At 35.0% G+C, this 20,684-nt stretch overlaps 1 protein-coding gene across 1 annotated transcript in view; it reads right to left on the bottom strand.

Annotated features, from left to right (window-relative positions):
* LOC122747808 (mitochondrial intermediate peptidase) overlaps positions 1-20,684 on the bottom strand; it is a 181,888-nt gene that overhangs the window by 144,008 nt on the left and 17,196 nt on the right. Inside the window, 6 exon segments of the mRNA XM_043993633.1 lie at positions 418-470; positions 2,685-2,745; positions 5,123-5,171; positions 12,690-12,846; positions 14,667-14,849; positions 19,858-19,921. Of these exon segments, the coding sequence (XP_043849568.1) occupies positions 418-470; positions 2,685-2,745; positions 5,123-5,171; positions 12,690-12,846; positions 14,667-14,849; positions 19,858-19,921 (567 nt within the window).

Raw genomic sequence — 20,684 nt, 5'->3', positions numbered from 1 at the left:
TCAGAAACATGCATTAAGCAGAAAAAGGATAGGCCAGGTAGCAAGAGTGGAGAATAACCACTGGGTAGACCAAATGATACAAGTCTATACAAATGATGAAAAGGGCCCTATAGAAAGGTGTCCAGAACACTGAGTATACCCAATGTGGAGAATGTGTGGGAGAACATAAATGTCATCTGTCCTAACAGATAAAGTGAAATATCAATTTCTACAGTGGTCACTATTACATTTAGGCTTGCAAATAACTATGACACATTTATGTTGTATTTTATGGTGTATAAAGTATTTTCTTCATAATATAATAACAACAACAAAAGTTGACCGAACCACCATGCCAACCTTGTTCTTCCAGATGGGAAGATTAGACTGAATAATAAGTAGTGTTTCGTGATATTGCCGTAAATACAAAAAACTTACCTCTCTGCACGAATGGCACCACTGTAATAAGGATGATCCCAAGGCATCAATGTCTGAAATAGAAGGATTCAATTTTTCAACAATACTATGTGAAAATGAAACACCTTTATTATACGTAGCTTCAATAACTTAAATAAATACCTTTTCCTCAAATGTAGGAGAGAACCCACACTTCTTAGCATCTCTACATCTATAAAAGGTAAGAACATACAAACAACCTAGTTCTGCATCTTTGGCATTATCCTTCATCCCTTATGTTCAATCTTTTGACAAATATGAATTAGCTCATGGTATGCAGTGGGAAGCTGGACCTGGAGTCAGGAAGACCTGAGTTCAAATTGAGCTTCAGACACACATAGTTGCATGACCCTGGGCAAGTCACTTGATTTGTTTCTGCCTCAATTTCCTCATCTGTAAAATGGGAATAATAAAAGCACCTATTTTCCAGGGTTACTGGAAGATAAAAATGAGATAATATCTGAAGTGCTTTGAAAACCTTAAAGTTTTACTAGCAATAATTAAATCTTGTCATTTTTAACTCACAATATTTTTTACCTACCCTCACCTTTGCACTATTCACACATCAACCAAATTGGCACATACTCTCATCACCTCTTGCCTAGACTATTGCAATTGCCTCTAAATTGGTTTTTCCTGTCTCCCCACTCTCATTCATCCTCCACAAAGTTGCCATAGGTATTCATAAATAATAGATCAGGGCAGCTAGGTGGCGCAGTGGATAAAGCACCAGCCCTGGATTCAGGAGGACCTGAGTTCAAATCCAGCCTCAAACACGTGACACCTACTAGCTGTGTGACCCTAGGCAAGTCACTTAACCCTCACTGCCCCTCAAAAAATAAAAAGTTGTCATAAATAACACAGATCTAACTATGTCACCTCTGTGCTCATAAACTCCAAGGCTCCCTATTATCTCTAGGACCAAATCTAAGTTCATCTATTTAGATCTTAAAGGCCCCCATCATCTGTCCCCAGTCTGCCTTTCACAGCTTAAGTTGTATTACTCCCCTGTCCCTGCAGAACAACCACACCAGCCTTCTAAATATTCCTCTCTTATATTTTTGCACTGGCTGTGAAAAGTGTCTAGAAGGCACTTCTACTTTACTTCTGCCTCTTGGAATCCCTTGTTTCCTTCAAAACGCTCTTACAAGAAGCCCCCCAGTAGCCAGTACCATTCCAACCAGAACTTATCTTACAATCACTTTGTATATTTCCCTGTCAGCCCTTTGATGTTAGGGACAGTTTAATTTTTGTTTGTATTCCTGTCATATAAAAAGTACTTCATCAATGCTTCCCAATTGATTACCTAACTAAACTTGGGAAATTCATAATGGGAACACATACCTGTTACACACAAATTTTATATAAAGAATACACAGGACAGAAACTGAATCTACTCATTTTACTATCATCGGTCAAGGATATCAAGCCTTACAAATTACTAAAGAAAAAAATATATATGTACACACACACACACACACACACACAGTAATTCAATTTTCCTGAAAGTATTATGAGATACAGTGAGGTCAGAAGGTGGTGGCAAGAACCTCATAGACTTATCTCATTAACACTCATTTAACTAACGTCCTTCCGTGTTTGAAGAAGATGCAGGCATATGGTCTACCAACCTTGATTCAGGGGATAGGCTGAAATAGAACATTATTTTCTGGTACTGGAAGCACAGTCACATTAGAGAACATTAAGAATCTACTCATATCTTACAATTGATGGCATACTTACAGTGGCAAATAAATGTGCTTGAATATATTCAAATTCTAAGTGAACTAAGCTAAAGTTTTCAGAGGAGAAAAAAAAAAATCCTGGATAAATAATCTTTGAAGTGTATGTATGTCCCATTCCCTAAGAGCTACAATTCTGTGTAATTTCATGAGGAGGAAAATATTTGGGAGGCAAGACCCAATCTACCAAAGCAAATTTATTATTTATATAGACTCAGTTACAAAATACAAAGAAATAAAGAAAACAAAAATTGTAAAGAAATGCAAAAATAAAAGATACTTTATAAAGATATATAAAAATAAAGATAATAATAAAAATTCATTTTTAAAATGCCACGGATAGAGGCACCTAGGTCACATCCCTTCAAGAGCTTTAATAATCACCAAACTCAAATACCAAAAGCCAGATCACATATACTGACTGGAACTTTCTATTCTTGTTAAAGCTAAATTATAATATGGTAACTGGCTTACATTATAATAATATCACCATTAAAAAAACCTTACCGAATTTTGAGGATTTAGTTTCTTTTTCATGTTTTTCATCATCTCAAAATCATTTATAGTTCTGTAAGACAATTTTATGATTAGTAACTGTTAGGATAAGATTTAAGTAACTGCTTAACCAAGGAAACTATCCTGTTGCAATTACTTTCAAATTCCCAAACATTGAAATCACTACAAAATAAAATACCCATGAAAATTCTTCCCCATTCTCTCCCCTTCCTTATTCTTAAAAATCATCTTTCCAGAGTGATCCTGTGTAAAATTACAAACATTAGAATAAGAATTGCAAAAATATGAAACCACTGATAAGTCATCTTTACAGTATTCCTTTCTGCTCTACCTAAAACATACAAAAGACCAAGACTAATCTTGAAATAAATTTTAATTGATGAAATTCAAATGCTATGACAAAAAAGGATTATAATTTTTAAATTAAGCTACAATTTTTCCTCTTAAATCACCAGAAGGATTCCAAATTTGCAATGGTTAAGAATGTTCAACAATGGGGCAGTGGCGCAGTGGATAGAGCACCAGCCCTGGAGTAAGGAGGACCTGAGTTCAAATCTGGCCTCAGACACTTGACACTTACTAGCTGTGTGACCCTAGGCAAGTCACTTAACCCCAATTGCCTCACCAAAAAAAAAAAAAAAAAAAAAGAATGTTCAACATTTTTGGAATTCAAAGTCCCATAAAAATTCATAGATAATTATCTTAAATATAGTTAGAAATTTAAAAGCGTCTAGCTAAATTAAAATCTCTCTTTGTATATATACACACACACATAATGAGAGATTTTAATTTAGCTATACACATAGTCCCAAGGACACATAGGGAGTCCAAATTAGGGTGCAACAAGAAATTATGTCAGCTCAGGGGTAGCTTCATCTTTTGACACATTCAGGTCCTCCTTCATGCTCTGAGTCTAGTGTTGCTGGGAAATATGTCAACTCAAAAAGATAAGATACACACATACACAGAGATATATACAATATACACACACATATGTATATACACACACACACATGATTAGGAGAAAAATACTTAGTCACTGATAAATAAATTAAGATGAATTTTTAAATGAAAGCAAAATTAACACAACCTCTTTATTGTATGAGAAAGAGCTCCAGTGTAGGTTAATATAAATCAATATTACTATTTTGGGAAAAATAATCTAAATTATAAGAGGCTCTAAGCTACCAATTATAACCCAGTTAAGAGACTTAGACGTCACAAAGAAACTGTTCTAATGTGTTACTCTCACCAAAAAGGAGAATAAAATGCTGAATATCATAAAAAATAAAACAAAAAACATTATATTTCTCTATGACAAAACCATAATGCACCCAAACATGGAATTCACAGTTCCTCAAGAAAAGTATACTAAGACTAATCACAGTCCTGTAAAGAGTAACTAACAGTATCAAAAAGATGAGGAAACTGTCATATGTGAACATATTTAAAAGATTATGGGGGCAGCTAGGTGGCGCAGTGGATAGAGCACCGGCCCTGGAGTCAGGAGGACCTGAGTTCAAATCTGGCCTCAGACACTTGACACTTACCAGCTGTGTGACCCTGCGCAAGTCACTTAATTCCAATTGCCTCACTAAAAAAAAAGATTATGACTATTCTGCCTATAAATATGAAGGCTGTGAAGTATTACTATCAAAATGACCTTGGACAAATCTCTTCCTCTCCAGGCCTCAATTGGTTTCAACAGTAAAGTAAGAGAACTAGACCAGATAGATAATTGCTACAGTTCTTCCCAATTCTAAGTTCTATGAAACTCTGTAACATCAAGAACAGAGATTATTTTACTAAATCACAAAAGAGAACTAAACATAGGGTAATTTAAGAGGAGGTATGATGTGGATAGAGTGCTGGACCCGGATTCATAAATATCTTAGCTTAGAGGGTATTAGCTATGTGAGTCAGTCTCGATGAGCCTCAGTTTTGTCATTTGTAAAATGTGAGGCTGGCTTTGATAACTTCAAAGGTCCTTTCTAGCTTTATAATCTATAATCCTATGGAATCTCTGATGCTATGATTTAGGACAAATAAAAAGAAATACTTTTGTACAAAGTAAATAGTAAATACAACAAGGAATTACAGGCTAAAAATAAAGCTTAAATTTGACAAATATTTACTGAGTGCCTACCACATAAAAGACACTGTGTAAAGCAACTGAAAAACAAAACTCCAAGTAACTTTTAAGCAAATTCATGATAACATATCCTTAATGGGTTACTAAAAGAAACTATGAACTTGAGAACCTTTCTAAGTTTTAGTTTGCAGAGGGGCAATCATCCTCTCCCACATATTTGCTTTGAGGACAATACTAGAATTCCATAGAGATAATTTAAGTTTTTTCTTTTGTTATAAATTAAATATTTTATAATAATAAATACACATGTCCTTTGCAAAGTGAAGTAAAAACTAACCTTTCAGAAAGCTTCTCAGATAATTTCTCAAGGAACTCTGTTACAATCTCTGGAAAAACAACAAAAAGAATAGACTTAGTTATAGAAAAATGACTAACATACATCAAAATGATTACTACAGATCAAGATGATGCTCCAGGAATAGGAACAATAATAGAACAAAATGAATGGCTTCTCAACAGTCTTTCAAAGATCATTTCACTGTCAGGCTTTGAACTCCTGTAGCATTTACAATCTATACCAATTACAGCAGCTAGGTGGCTTAGTGGATAGAGTGTCAGGCCAGTATTCAGGAAGATAAATCTTCCTGAGTTCAAATTTTGATCCTAAGCAAGTCACTTAACTCTGTTTTCCTCAGTTTCCTCATCTGTAAAATGAGCTAGAGAAAGAAATGGCAGGCCACTTTAGTATTTCTGCCAAGAAAACCCCAAATGGGGTCACAAAGAGTCAGACCTGACTGAAAACCACTGAACTACAACAAATTGCTTAACCCTTAAGATTTGCTAGTGAATTTAATTAAGATCATCACTACATATACTACTTTGGGCAAGAATCACTTAGAAGAAATGGAGTCACCCTAATAGTCAATAAAAGGATGAGGAAAGTACTGGAGTATAATCTCAAAAATAATAGAATGATATTCGTTTGAATCCAAGGCCAAAGGGGCCAAAGTCAATCAGTTTTACTAAGACCTAAAACATCTTCTAGAAATAACAACAAAAAGAAATGTCACATTTATCATAGGGGACTGGAATGCTCAAGTAGGAAATCAGAAGATAATTGGAATAACAGGCAAATTTGGCCTTGAAACACAAAATGAATCAAGGTGAAGACTACCAGAGTTTTGCCAAGATAACTCACTGGTCATAGCAAGCACTCTTTTTCAACAACCCATAATATGTACCACTAACTAGGTCTATATCCCAAAGGTATCATAAAAAAAAGGGAAAAGGACCCACATGTATAAAAATATTTCTAACATCTCTTTTGTGGTAGCTAAGAATTGGAAATTGAGGGGATCCCCATCAATTGGGGAATGGCTAAACAAGTTGTGGTATATGTATGTAATGGAATACTATTGTGCTATAAGAAATGAGAAACAGGCAGATTTCAGAAAAACCTGGAAAGATTTCCATGAATTGATGCTGAGTGAAATAAGCAGAACCAAGAGAAAATTGTACACTGTATCAACAACATTGTGTGATGATCAACTGTGATAGACCTAGCTCTTCTCAGCAAAAGACTCATGATGGAAAATGCTCTCCACATTCAGAAAAAGAACTGAGTCTGAATTAAGATTGAAACACTAGGGGCAGCTAGGTGGTGCAGTGGATAAAGCACCAGCCCTGGATTCAGGAGGACCTGAGTTCAAATCCAGCCTCAGACACTTGACACTTACTAGCTGTGTGACCCTGGGGCCTTAACTCCCACTGCCCCACCCAAAAAAAAAAAATTAAAAAAAAAAAAAGATTGAAACACTATTTTCACTTTTGTTGTTACTTTTTGTTGTTGTTTCTTCTTTCTTGTGGTTTTTTCCCCTTTTGTTCTGACTCTTCTCTTACAACATGACTAATGTGCAAATATATTTAACATGATTGTAATATATAACCTATATCAGATTGCTTTCTGGCTTTGGGGTGGGGGGACGGAATGGAGGGTGGGAGAAGAATTGGAACTCAAAATCTTAGAAAAGCAAATGCTAAAAAATATCTTTACATGTAATTGGGGAAAAAATAAAAGTCTGGGAAAAATACATTAAAAAACCACATACACACAAAAGGTGATTCTACACATGCACATCACCAGAGGGTCAATACAGAAATCAGACTGATTATATACTTTGCCTCCAAAGGTAGAGAAGCTCTGTATAGTGTAACAATTGGAATAACACCATCTGCTGGAGAGTTACTGTAGGAAAGCTCCGCCATGATCAGGAGAAGGCTTCTGAGGGCAAGCCATGTGGTTTGCAAAGTCAGTTCCTTGGTGTCAGGAAGTAATGTTTGCTTGTGGGTACTGTAGATCAAAGCTACCAGCCAATTAGCTTGGAGCTGTGTGTGCGTGTGGATGGGATGTTCCCGGTTCCACAGGAGGCTTGTGGGATGAAGACGGGGCAAGGCTGGCTCTCTCACACTCTTTCGCAAGGACCTCAGGGAGGAGCAGAGCAGGAGACACGGGCTTTCTTTGACAGATGAATCTAGGCCTCTTTCTCTCTCTTTTCACCAAATTCTTATTCTCCTTAATAAATGCTTAAAAGTCTAAACTCTTGCTAAAATTTCTAATTTATTGGCAACCACTCATTAGATATTTTAGACAGTTATAGCTAGAATTTTAGCAACTTTACAATAGTTAAAATAGGACCTGAAACTGACTGTGGCTCAGATCATAAGCAAAAATTCACTGCAAAATTCACACTTAAATTGAAGAAAGTAAGGAAAACATCAGACCAGTCCATGTAGGTATGACCTAAATAACATCCCTTATAAATATGAAGTGAAAGTAATGAATAGATACAAGGGATTAGATCTGGCAGAGTGCCTAAAGAACTATGAAAAGAAGTTGGCACCATTGTACAGGAAAAAAACAACAAAAAAGAGCAAGAAAGCATCAAGTCTGCAGCATTTGGTTTCCTTATAGTCCTATGTTACTACTGGAAAAAACCATAGCTTTGACTATATGGACCTTTGTCAGCAAGGTGATGTCTCTGCTTCTTAGTATGCTGTCCAGATTTGCTGCATCTTTCCTTCCAAGGAGCAAGGATCTTTTAATTTCATGGCTACAGTTGCTACCTGCAGTGATATTTGAGCCCAAGAATATATCCGATACTGCTTCCATTTCTTCTCCCTCTATTTGCCAGGAAGTGATGGGACCAGTTGCCAAGGTCTTAGTTCTTTTGATGTTAAGCTTCAAGCCAGCTTTTGCACTCCCCTCTTTCACCCTCATCAGAAGGCTTAATTTTTCTTCACTCTCTGCCATTAGAGTAATATTGTCTGCATATCTGAGATTGTTAATATTTCTCCCAACAACATTACAATTTTTGATTTCTCCAGCCTGGCATTTTGTATGATGTACTCTGTACATAAGGGCAGCTTGGTGGATAGAGTGCTGAGCCTGGGGTCAGGAAGACTCATCTTCCTGAGCTCAAATCTGGCCTCAGGCACTTGATCCTGGGCAAGTCCCTTAACCCAGTTTCCTCATCTGTAAAATGAGCTGGAGAAAGAAATGGCAAACTAATATCTCTGCCAAGAAAACTCCAAATTGGGTCAAAAAGATTTGGATGTGACTGAAATGACTGAACAACAACTGTGTACCTAAGTTAAATAAATAAGGTAACAATACACAGACTTATCATACTCCCTTCCCAATCTTAAACCAATCAAGGTTCTGTTCTCACCATTGTTTCTTGACCTGCATACAGGTTTCCTCGGGAGACAAGATGATCTGGTATTGCCATCTCTTTGAAAACTTCCCACATTTTTTTGTTATCCACAGTCAAAGGCTTTAGTTAAGTCAATGAAGTAGAAAAAAGAGATGTTTTTTTCTGCAACTCACTCGCTTTCTCCATCATCCAACAAACTTTGGCAATTTGTTCTCTAGTTCCTCTGCCTCTCTGGAAAAACAGCCTGTACTTCTGGTAATGCTTCGTTCACATACTGCCGAAGTCTAGCTCGCAGAATCTTAAGCATAACCTTTCTGGTAAGTGAAATGAGTGCGACTGCTCAGTAACTTCAACTTTCTTGGCATTGTCCTTCTTTAGGACTGGGATGTAAACTGATCTTTTTCAATCCATTGGTCACTTCTGGGTTTTCCAAATTTGCTGGCATATTGAGTACTTTGTGATGTTTTAACAGCATCATCTTTTGGGATTTTCAATAGCTCCGCCAAATTCCATCTTCTCCACTAGCCTTATTGTTAGTAATCCTTCCTAAGACCCACAACTTCATCTCTAGGATCTATGATTCTAGATCAGTAGCCATAGGATCAGTCATGGTTATCAGTGATGTTAAGATCTTTCTTGCATAGTTCTGTATATTCTTGACAACTCTTCTTAATCTCTTCTACTTCTGTTAAGTCCCTATCACTTTTGTTTTTTATCATGCCTATTTTTGCACAAAACGTTCCCTTGACATCTCTTTTTCTTGAAGAGATCTCGTCTTTCCTATTCTGTTGTTTCCCTCTGTTTCTTTGCAATACTCACTTAAGAAAACCTTCTTATCTCTCCTTTCCATTCTCTGGAATTCTGAATTCAGTTGGGTATGTCCTTTCCTCTCCCTTTCCTTCTTTCCTCAGCTATTTGTAAAGCCTCATCAGACAGAAATTTTGCCTTCTTGCTCTTCTTTTCCTTGGGATGTGTTTTGTACCTGCATCCTGTACAATATTGCCAACCTTTGTCCACAGTTCTTCAGGCACTCCTATCTACCAGATCTATTCATTTGAATCTATTTATCACTTCTACTTTATATTCATAAAGGATGTTATTTAGATCATACCTATATGGTCTGATGGTTTTCCCTACTTTCTTCAATTTAAGTCTGAATTTTTCAATAAAAAGCTCATGATGTGAGCCACAGTCAGCTATTTACTATTTACTATTATATATATTACTATTTACTATCTTTTTATCCAAGTCAAATGAGGCACTGAAAATAGGACTGGAATTTAGAATTAAGCAAAAGGTCATTGGTTTTCTTTTTCTTTAGCATTAGGACAGAATTCCTTGTGCATAACTGACTCCCTATATTTATAACCCTAAAAATATTGTACTAAATGAGCTTTTTTAACATTTAAGCATTCAACGGAAAAGTTACATTAATTTCTATGGAAGGAAAAATGGTTGAACAAGTTGTGGTATATGAATATAATGGAATATTATCATACTGTCAAAAATGATGAAGGGGAAGATTTCAGAGAAACCTGGGAAGACTTGCATGAACTGATACAGAGTAAGTGAGCAGAAGCAGAAATATATTTACAGTAACATTACTATAAAGACAAAGAACTTTAAGAGACTTAAGAATGTTTATCAAAGCAGTCACCAACCATGATTCCAGAGGACTCAGGATGAAGGATGCTACCCACCCTACTGAAAGAGAAGTGATGGACTCAGGGTACAGATGGCAACATATTTTTTTTTTGGACGTGGCTATTAGGGTATTTTGTTGTGCTTGGCTATGCATATTTTTTTTTTCTTTCTTTTTCAATGAGGTGGAGGCAAAGAGGAAGAAGTATAAATACAGAATAAAAAAGATCACCAGGCAGTAGTAAGAGTCCAATTGAAACTGAGTAGCATAGACCTATAGAAGATAAAATATGTATTATTCTGTACCATGCTCCAATTATACTCTGTGACCAGGAAGAAAGACAGAAAAAGGGAATGATGAAAATAACTGGTGGTTGGATTGGGTAGAAGAAAGTCTTTGGAGCATCATTAAAAATGTCTAACCAAAGCATTCAGCCCAAGCTGAAAGCAATTGACCTTTGTTTGGTTTTTTGGGGTTTTTTGTTTGTTTGTTTGTTTTTGTTTTTTTTAAGTGAGGCAATTGGGGTTAAGTGACTTGCCCAGGGTCACACAGCTAGTAAGTGTGTGTTAAGTGTCTGAGGCCAGATTTGAACTCAGGTACTCCTGACTCCAGGGCCGGTGCTCTATCCACTGCACCACCTAGCTGCCCCTCTTTGTTTGGTTTTTAAAGCTGTAAACATGCTGCATGAGCAATAACTGATCAAGATTTAGCAAACTTACACAGAATTAATTGTGACTAAGCCTAAAGTTAACCTACCACAGTAAATGACATACAGAATTAACACTAACCTATATAGTATTTAGATATAACTGATAAGCAATTCAAATAGATTATAATTTTTCTTGTTTTTTACACAGCCAAACTTAATTTTAACTTTTTCCTTTGTTTTTTATCTATAAGAAGCACGAATGTGAAGTTTTTACTAACAACCTTTTAAACGTTTTCTTTAATCTTTTAATCTATTAATTTAATTAATTTAACTTAATCTATTTATCTTATAATTTGTTAACCTTTTACTAATGATCATTACCACCAATATTACCCAAAGATTAGGAGAATGGATCTTGCTTAAACTCATATGAGAAAATAGGACTTCAAATTTAGATTAACACAGAACTGATGTGAGAATGGATATGATAGCTTTAGGATGAGGGACAAAGAGTGTGAAGGCATAAAACCAAGGTTTGAGGGCAGGGAAGAGATGAAAGTTAAAAAAAAAAAAAAGAAGAAGAACTTTATGGGAATCCAAGAAACAAAAACTGTACAACTGAGTTAGCATGGTCTCTTCCTTATAATCTTCTAATTCAACCAGCAACATCATCCTCTTTTCTAGCTATCCTCCCTAAGCTATCCATATTTTTCTTAGTCTAATTCCTTTCTTCCACTACCTCTTTTTCTTTCTAAATTATATGAAGATATACTATAAAACAGGAAAAATCATCATTTGTAAAATGGATGAAACTTTTCCTATCTCAATATCCTTCTATACTTCTTGATTTTTTTTTTTCAGTTTGGGGGGAGGGTTAAGGGTAGATTTTTAAATATTTTCTGTTTGTGGAAGTGGAGTTTGAGATAGAAATGTAAGAAAGAAAAGTTATACTTATGACATCACAAGAGTCCACAAGATCTGGGCTGGAAAATTTGAGAACATCATCAATATCAATCTAAATTCTTATTATTCTCTAACATTCTTACTTATCCAGAAACCATGAGATAAACCAAATAGCCCTCAAGATAGTGAGGAATCTAATATATTAATCTAAAAGGAAATCTAAAATAATAAAGAATATAAAGAATTTAAAAGAAATCTAAAATAATGCAGAAAAAATATGATTTTAAACTAAATACTATCCCTTTGCAAGCACTAACCTTCCTTCTGGAAATGTGGTTTATAACAGAGCTTCTTAAACTTTTTCCACTCACAACCCCTTTTTGCTCAAGAAATTTTTACATGACCCAGGTATATAGGTATATAAAATAGGTATGTATAACCTTTCATTATGGCCAAATTTTTGCAACCCCTCCATTCAGTTACATGACCCCATATGGGGTAGCACAGAAGCTTTGGTTTAAAATATTACATTTTTACATAATCTAGACTACATTTTTCATTGTTCATTCTTCCTTCATCTTCTCAAACCAAACCACATACCACATGTCTACTTAAACTACAAAAAGAATAGTGTGTATCATCAAAGAGGAAACAAAAATTCAAATAGGACTCATCCTCAAACATATATGGAGATAAAAACAGTACAACTGGCTACAATAAATTCTCAGTTAATAGCAATAATAAGAATAATTACAATCTGGAAGCAAGTTGAACAAATCATACTCACTGCTTCAAACTAATAATCTTATATTCATAGATCATAAAACAAATACATGTTATCATATAACCAATGAATATATTAACTTAAAAATATTTACTATCAGAAGCTCAATTTCATACATGCCAATTTTCTATTTAAAGTATAAAATGCACATATATATACACATGCACACACAGTATACACACACATCCAGAAACTCAAGATGAATATACTTACCTGGGCTTTTAGCTATTGTTCCTTGGAGAGCTCTATGGGCAAACGTGGAATAGCCTACTAATTTTGCCAGAAGATCTCTACTGCTAAGTAATTCTTCTAAACAGTTTAGCTGGTCAGAATTGGGGTAAAGAAAAATCTTGTAAGCCACCTCTCGTACCTAAATTCAAAGAGCAAATGATCATTAATATAAATTCTATTATAAAAAATTTTATTTAAGCATAAAAAAGGACAAATGCATCATACTATGTCTGCACCTGATGACTGATAAAATCATATCCTTATGAAAAAGGCTTATAAAATGACTTATGTATTATATTTGAGGTCACACAATGAACCCATCTATATTAAGATCTTCAAGGAATGGGAGCAGCTAGGTGGTGCAGTGGATAAAGCACCGGCTCTGGATTCAGGAGGACTTGAGTTCAAATCTGACCTCAGACAGTTGACACACTAGCTGTGTGACCCTGGGCAAGTCACTTTACCCTCATTGCACCACCAAAAAAAAAAAAGATCTTCAAGGAATAGCAAATAAGGAAGAATGAATCACTGTGAAACAACTTTCTCATCTAAACTTTAAAAGAAATTTCATACCCAAACAGGATTTTTAACAAGTTTGAAAGTGTTTTAATGCCTTGAAAAAGTTTAAGATAGAACAATACCATTTTCTAGACAGTGCTTTGGTGCTTAAATTATTAAAGGCAGAAATGAACTTACAGCTCTATGCCTCCCATTTGACTTTATAATGCTAATTTTACTACATGCTACAAATGAATTATACCAAACGAAGTAAATATTATATTATTTATGATAATAATCTGGATAGCATAAGAATGGGCTACTATTATGCTGTTCCTCAAATCTAGCTTATATAAACTGAGCTTGGCCTGTAATTGTGCTCTTAGTTCCACATAGCTTCAGCCACATGGTCTTCCTAGATGCAACAGCTACCCTTCTAGCTTGCAGAGATGGTGCCTGTGCCAGGCACCTGAGCACATAGAGCTTGTAAGGCAGAGAGTGTAGATTCCTGCTAAACTCCATGCTCCAAGACATGTGCATCAACCTCACCCAGTTCTTTGAGGCTGGGATGGAATCTCAGTACAAAGTTCATCCCTTTTCACTCCCTTCCCTGCATCCTTAAGGCTGACAGTAGACTGTAGGAAAGGGTTCCTTCCTACAGGGGGAATCATCCTCTTCTTCTTCCTCCCCCCCAGCCCCAACTCTACTGGCAGTTCACACTTTTTCAGCTTCTCTGTTTCAGAGATCACAGCTTGAGACTGATAAATCTAGAGCTGCTGCTGTTCACAAAGAGATCCAAGAGTTCAATTTCATAGAGAAGGGGGAAAAAAAGCATGGAAGAGGATGTAAGAGTACTGTATTTCATATACTATTTGAGCTTCCAAACTGAAGTCAAGGGAGAAAATGTCCTAGGAGTGAAGTGAGAGAAAAGAAGGCAGAGATAGGGAGAATAATTGAGAATGACTCACCTACATTTGTGTCCTTAGTCCCAAACTTTCTGCATTTTTTTATTGTTCTAAAGTTTCCCACATTCCTTAATTCCCATTAACTTTTCAAAGCTTTTTAATTTTATGTTAGAAAAATTAAGATTTTTTCTCCTAAATGAATCATTTTTCATAACTTTTTGTGACTATTTTTCAAAAAATATTTCAGTATTTTTCTCCTTTGGAAAAGATTTCATTTAGGGATAGTTTAGATTAGAAGCAAGACAAGGGCAACTTTTTATTTATCATACCTTATAAGGCATGAGTAGCATCAATAATAAATGTTTCCCTAAGAAGAAAGTAATTTTCTTCATTTAAGGTTTTTGTTAAGAATTAGTGACTACTTTATTGCTATTACTGCTCTTACAGTATTTTAAAATATATTCCTATAGCACTGCTGTATTATTTTTAAAACAGTACCTGCAGCCAGGACTAAAAAAAACTTTTAAAACTTTAAATGTGATTTTAAAATACATACCAAATCATCTGAAGACTCTGCATGTAAACCACTGATGAGTACATGATCTCCATCATGTACAAAGTTATAGAGAATATGCTCAGGTAAGAGGTGCTTGTCAATTTTGTTGGGAAAGTGGGATTGCATAAGAAAAGCACTGCTCAAATCCAAGATCTTAACATTAAGGTCCACTGCTCTTTTACGCTGTATATGAGGAAAATAAAAACAATTTAGTTTGATTAAATTTTAGTCATTTAAAATCAGTTTTCTAAAGACACCCAATTAAGAGGGTAAGTCAAAACAATGATTTCTATCAAGTCTAAGTTAATCACAATTTACATATGTACTTAGTTTGTTACAAGAACATAATACTATTCTTAAAATTTTACAATGATCTCATGTTTTAAGAGTTGCATAAAATCGAAATTTCTATCATTTGAATTATATCTCTAATTTCCAAAGATTATACTATGGCAGGCAATTACAATTATCTTCCTTTTTAAAAATGTAAATAGTATTTTACTATTTCCAATTACATGGAAAAATAATTTTCAACATTCATTTTTTATAAGATTTTCAGTTCCAAAATTTTCTCCCTCCTCCCTCCTCCCTCTTCCATCTTCCATCTTCCCTCTTCAGGACAGCAAGAGAGCTGATATAGGTTATACATGCACAATCATGTTAAACATTATTTCCACATACATTAGTTTCCTGCCCCCCCCAAAAAAAAAACCTGCCCCTAGTAACACTCTAAGAGACAAAATACTAGGCTAAATGGAATTCCCCAGTATGACATCTCTTAGATCATTCTGTGGTTCAAAAAGAAAATTTCAAATATCTTAAGGGAAAGATTATAGAAAATACCGAAACTTAAAAAATACATTTAAAAAGGGAATTTAATGAAATCTTTCCAAAAACAATAAACAAAGAGGAAAAATAGTTGAAAAATGCCTCTAATTCTTCTCTACAGTGATTTGTTATTAGTTTGAATCTCAACGTAAAGTCAAAGTCTTCATGGAAATACATCATGGAAAGAAACCTTGACTTTAAACCCTATCAATCTTCTTGCCATTCCCCTGATGCGGTGCCTATATCCTCCAGTATTTTCTAGCTCTAGAACCATAATCAAAATCAATACTACCATTGCTACTGGAAATAGAATCATCTGGAATTTACTCACCTATGGATCTACTTTCTGAGACTTTCCAAAGCAAAATACTCCGTCCTGGTCACCATTTCCCTGTCATCTCCTATTAGCATGTTAAGTTCCTTGAGGGCATGACCTATCTCACTTGGATATTTGTATTTCATAGTGCTTCGAACAACAGTCAGTGAATAATTATTTATTAAGCATCCATTATGTGCCAGGAAGCGTGCTAAGCTCTGAGATAAAAAGACCAAAAAAAAGTCTCTGCTCTCAAAGAGTTCACAATTTAATGAGGCAACATTAAAACCTCTAAGATTATCTCAAAATTGTCATATATAGATATGTGTATGTGTGTATGTATGTATATACATACACAAACACACATATTGGAGGGAAGGGGAAGATGAGAGTAGTCTGATATAATCAGGCTTAAGCTTTAGGAAGATCATTTTCACAGCTGAATGGTTAGAGGTGTGGAGTGAGGAGAGATTTGAGGTAGGGAGACCAAACAAAAGGGAACTGCAATATTCCAAACATGAGGTGATGAGGTCCTGTACCAGGCCAGTGGAAGTGTCAGAGAAGAGAGGGGTGTATATATGAAAGATGTTACAAAGGTAAAATTGACAGGACTTGACAACAGATTGGATATGGGAGAAGAGATGAGAGAGTGAAGAGTCTAGGATGACCCCAAGGTTGTATTCTAGGGAGATGTGATATTGCTGCCTTTGATAGGGAAGTTCGGAAGTGAGGGGAGTTTGGGGAGAAAGATGAATTCAGTTTTGGACATGCTGAGTTGAAGAAGTTTGAGACGCCAAATACACTGTTGGATATATGAATCTGAATGTCAGGAAAGGTTAGAACTGAATAAATAAATCTGAGAACCATTTACAGATAACTGAAACCATGAGAGCTGATGAGATCACCAAGAGAACTGAATCACTTTTGCATGTAGAATTTGCATTGTAAAGAGGAAGGCCACCTCTTGAGATGGAGGTGAAGGAGATCATCTTGGGATGATGACGAGGGTAACAGAAGGAGCTCTCTGTGAATGACCTCAATTTTTTCAGTGAAATATGGGGCAAGGTTCTTAGCTGAGGTGGAAGAGGGAAAATTATTAGAGGCTTGAGGGGAAATGAAAAGATCTGGAAAAGCCATTGTGTAGTAAGTAGAATAGTAAGTAATTAGGAAGATATAAAGGGACTTGCCTTGCCATGGCGAGGGCCCTGCTGAGATTATGTAACATTTAAAATACTTTTTTTATTAACTCATTCAATTTTTATTTATTCATTTATCAGGCAACGACTATAAGTGGATCAACACATAATAGCTGTGTGAACTTAAGCAAGTTATTTTACTTATTTAAAAGTAAGTTTTATTTGTAAAAGTGCATGAATAATATAAATTCCTACTTCACAGAGATGGTCTGAGGTTCCATTAGGATAATATATTTAAAAGCACCTTGTAAAATGTAAACGACTGTGAAAATGAAAGCTATTTGTTAAGAAATCAGGCCACATTTTCCTTGGTAGAATAACAGGATTACAAGATAATACTATGCTATTAGATATGATTGGTGTATTGAGCTCTCTCTCTTAACTGTATTCTTCTTCATTACAAGGGAGAGGTGTCTGAGGAGGTGGGGGTTGGGGTAAGGGACATATAGGGGCTCAGCAATATTATTAAAAATAATGAAAAACATTTTAAAATGTAAATCAGATTGGTAGGTGCCTGGGGACTATGACTATATATCCCCATCACCTAGCACAGTACCTTGCACACAAAAGGAACTTAATAATTAGTGCCATTGAAGATGATAATAGTTTAAGGAGTATATCTTCTTAGTGCTAGACAAAGGAAATTTAAATTGAAGTCTTCCTCAGGTATCATTTAGTAAAAATGAACATTATGGATCAGTTGGGCTCCTTCTAAATTTATTAAAGGAGTAGCAATAAAATTTAAGCTATGCCTACAAAACAAAAATCTATAGAAAATAAAATTGAAAAAAAATTATCATTATTGTAAATTTGATCAATTTCATTCAGGATAAAATCTTGTAAAATTCAAATATTCCATGAATGGCATAAAACAAGTATCTGTCAACATGCCAAGATTATATTAAAAACATCAAAATGTACTTCTTCATTAGAAATGCCAACTTTGTATGAAAATGTATGCATAAGCCTAACATTCCATACTTTTCATACTACTACATTTCAGTTATACATTTTGTTTAAAGTATGATACAACTAACCATCTAATAATTATCAATAGAATATCAATAAGTAATAAATATACAAAAATTAATATTTTTTCCTATGATTCCAAAATTCCTCTTCTTTTTTTAGCAGGGAAAAAAATGAAATGTGACTAAATCAAATCTATCCAGAAATTTTGCACCTTGAATTATGGGGGATGACAAAAAATCCAAACTAGGAGTCCACTGTCATTCATTCTTTTCTTGATTACATCAGTTATAGCCTAAGATTCTGAGCATATTTAACCACACTGTGTCTCAGTTTTGTACCTTCCACAAATTTTCCTATAACACAGTGATTGGATCGCTCCTTGACTCCCTCATGCTCCTATGTTCTATCTATCTCTACACTTACATATACATATACATAAGGTACAAGCCTTAGCAATGGACTTTGTCAATTGTCCAACTAACAATCTGAATTTCAAAGGGATCATTACTAACCAACAGAATTTGGGGCTACAGCAATTTAGGAAGACCAATAACTGTCTTCATAATCTCATTCTTGAGTTTCCCATCTTTCCAAGCTTTCATTCCATGAAGAATGAGATCCTATTATTCATTTTCTAAAGGTTTTGAAGCATTCTCTCCTAAAACCTAGGGAATTTGTCAGGCTATGTCCAGCCTTCTTTTCCTTTGTCATAAAACCTATAATGAAGAAGTCATAACCTTCTCCCAAGGTTCCTATCATTTCCACCCCAGCAACCAGTTCCTCCTAGCCCTGAATAAAGTTCCCCTTCTGGTTTCCTCCACTTGTTCAAGAATGAAATAATCATAGAGGCAAACCAAGAAATTATTCCTTGCTCTGTTCTGGGCAGAGAATATTCCAGGAAATGTATGGATAACTGAAATTCTGCATCATTTATTTATCCTACCTCTGTGCCAGATTTATCTTTCAACCTAGGTAGTCTATAATACAAAGCCACAACAATTTTATGCTTTTGTCCCTTCAAAGATATTTATAAAAATGTTTTCTTACATGCTTTCTTCTTCTGGTAACTAGATTTCTCAAATGGGTATATCTTCTTCATGTGTAATGCAGCTATAAAACAGCCTGTCCCTTCCTTTCACACAACCTGTTGCTTCTGAATAAAGTATATTCTTCAAAAGCCATCCTCTAGTCATGTGTCCTTTTCCATCAAGCCAAATCTTCCTCCTTAAATTAGGATCTCTAGTTCAACTTGGTCCTATCACTTTCCCTATTGTGTGCACTTATGTAACAACAGCATCTTGGCTTTTACTGCCTCCTTTCTCAGGAGCAGGGTCCTGTGAATCCATGGGTATCTCTGCTGCTTAGTAGTTTTCTTCTTGTATTTTAGCTATCCTTGATGGTTTTTAGTGTAACAGACACATATGAGCACTTTTTCCTTGCCTCTTTCTTTCTATCTTGATTAGATTTTTTAAAACTCCAGGCAAAAACATTCTTTACTCATTCTCCTTAGGTGCATTCCAATCTTGGCCAGGAGCCCATCACTTTTTATATTTTATTCCTATGTTACTATCACTATCAACCACAAAAAATTGACTCATAAATGTTGATTTAATTCCCTTAATTCCTTTAAAGATGGCCTGTGGGACAGCTATTTAAATAAGATTTGTATACATATAATCCTACAAAAGAAGTTCATGAATTCTTGTGAAAGGTTCAGCAATTTTCATAGACTAAAGAATTAACTAGTCCAAAAGATATGTTATGGTAAAACACCATCTGAAATATGAGAACTTTAAAGAATTTGATCCTGTAACAAAGATACTAATTAATCTGTAGTGAAATAGGGTGGTAAATCAAAATAGAAACAGATAAAATTTACCTTTTCATCATCCAAATGGATTCCACTTATCTCGAAATCAAACATAAATAATTCTGCCACTTTCCTAAAATTAAAATTATTCTCATTACACATAAGTATTAATAAATATTTTCCCATCACAGTTCTTTTCTTTTGACAAGAATAAACTACCTTTATAAAGTGTATATGCCCGTTTGACAACATGCTTACTACCCATATTACCCTGAGCAAGCATCATGCTAAAGCCTGGGGAAGATAAAAAGATAAAGGAGACACAGTCCCTTACTCTTCAAGAAACTTAAGAAGAAAGTTATTTCCAGATTCTTCGTGTAGTTTTGGCTAATCCAACCATTTCAGAGAAGAGTGTATTTTACATAAGATATTTTGGAAAGAGGCAAAACACTTTCTTGCTAGCGCATTTACTAAATGCTAAACTTCAGGATAAAGAGTAAAAATTTCCATCAACCATCTGGCTATTTTTGTCTTAAGGATGGTACTAAAACACCTGAATGATTAACTGAGTTTCTACTTTTCACTCAATTTTTAGCATCTTAAAGACCAAATAAACAAACACGTTGATAACTGATTTGAGTTTTTTATTCATAACGAAAGGCATTGTGGTGCAGTGAAAAGAGTACTGAATTTAACTAAGCATGTGACCTCAACAAGTCACACAGCCCCTAGAGCCACAATGTCCTTACTGCAAAATAAAGAGGATGACCTACATGGTGTCTAAGATACCTTCTAGTTCTATATCTATGATCCTATTTTATAAGCCTATAAGTCTGAGAATAGGAAAGGATGTCCTATCAATTTACTGATGAAAAGACTGGAGAAAGGAATATGCT

This window comes from Dromiciops gliroides, chromosome 3 (genome assembly GCF_019393635.1).
Source record: "Dromiciops gliroides isolate mDroGli1 chromosome 3, mDroGli1.pri, whole genome shotgun sequence".
Taxonomy (NCBI): domain Eukaryota; kingdom Metazoa; phylum Chordata; class Mammalia; order Microbiotheria; family Microbiotheriidae; genus Dromiciops; species Dromiciops gliroides.
The sequence above is the reverse complement of the archived record's forward strand: the minus strand, read 5'-3'. Positions and strand labels throughout refer to the sequence as shown.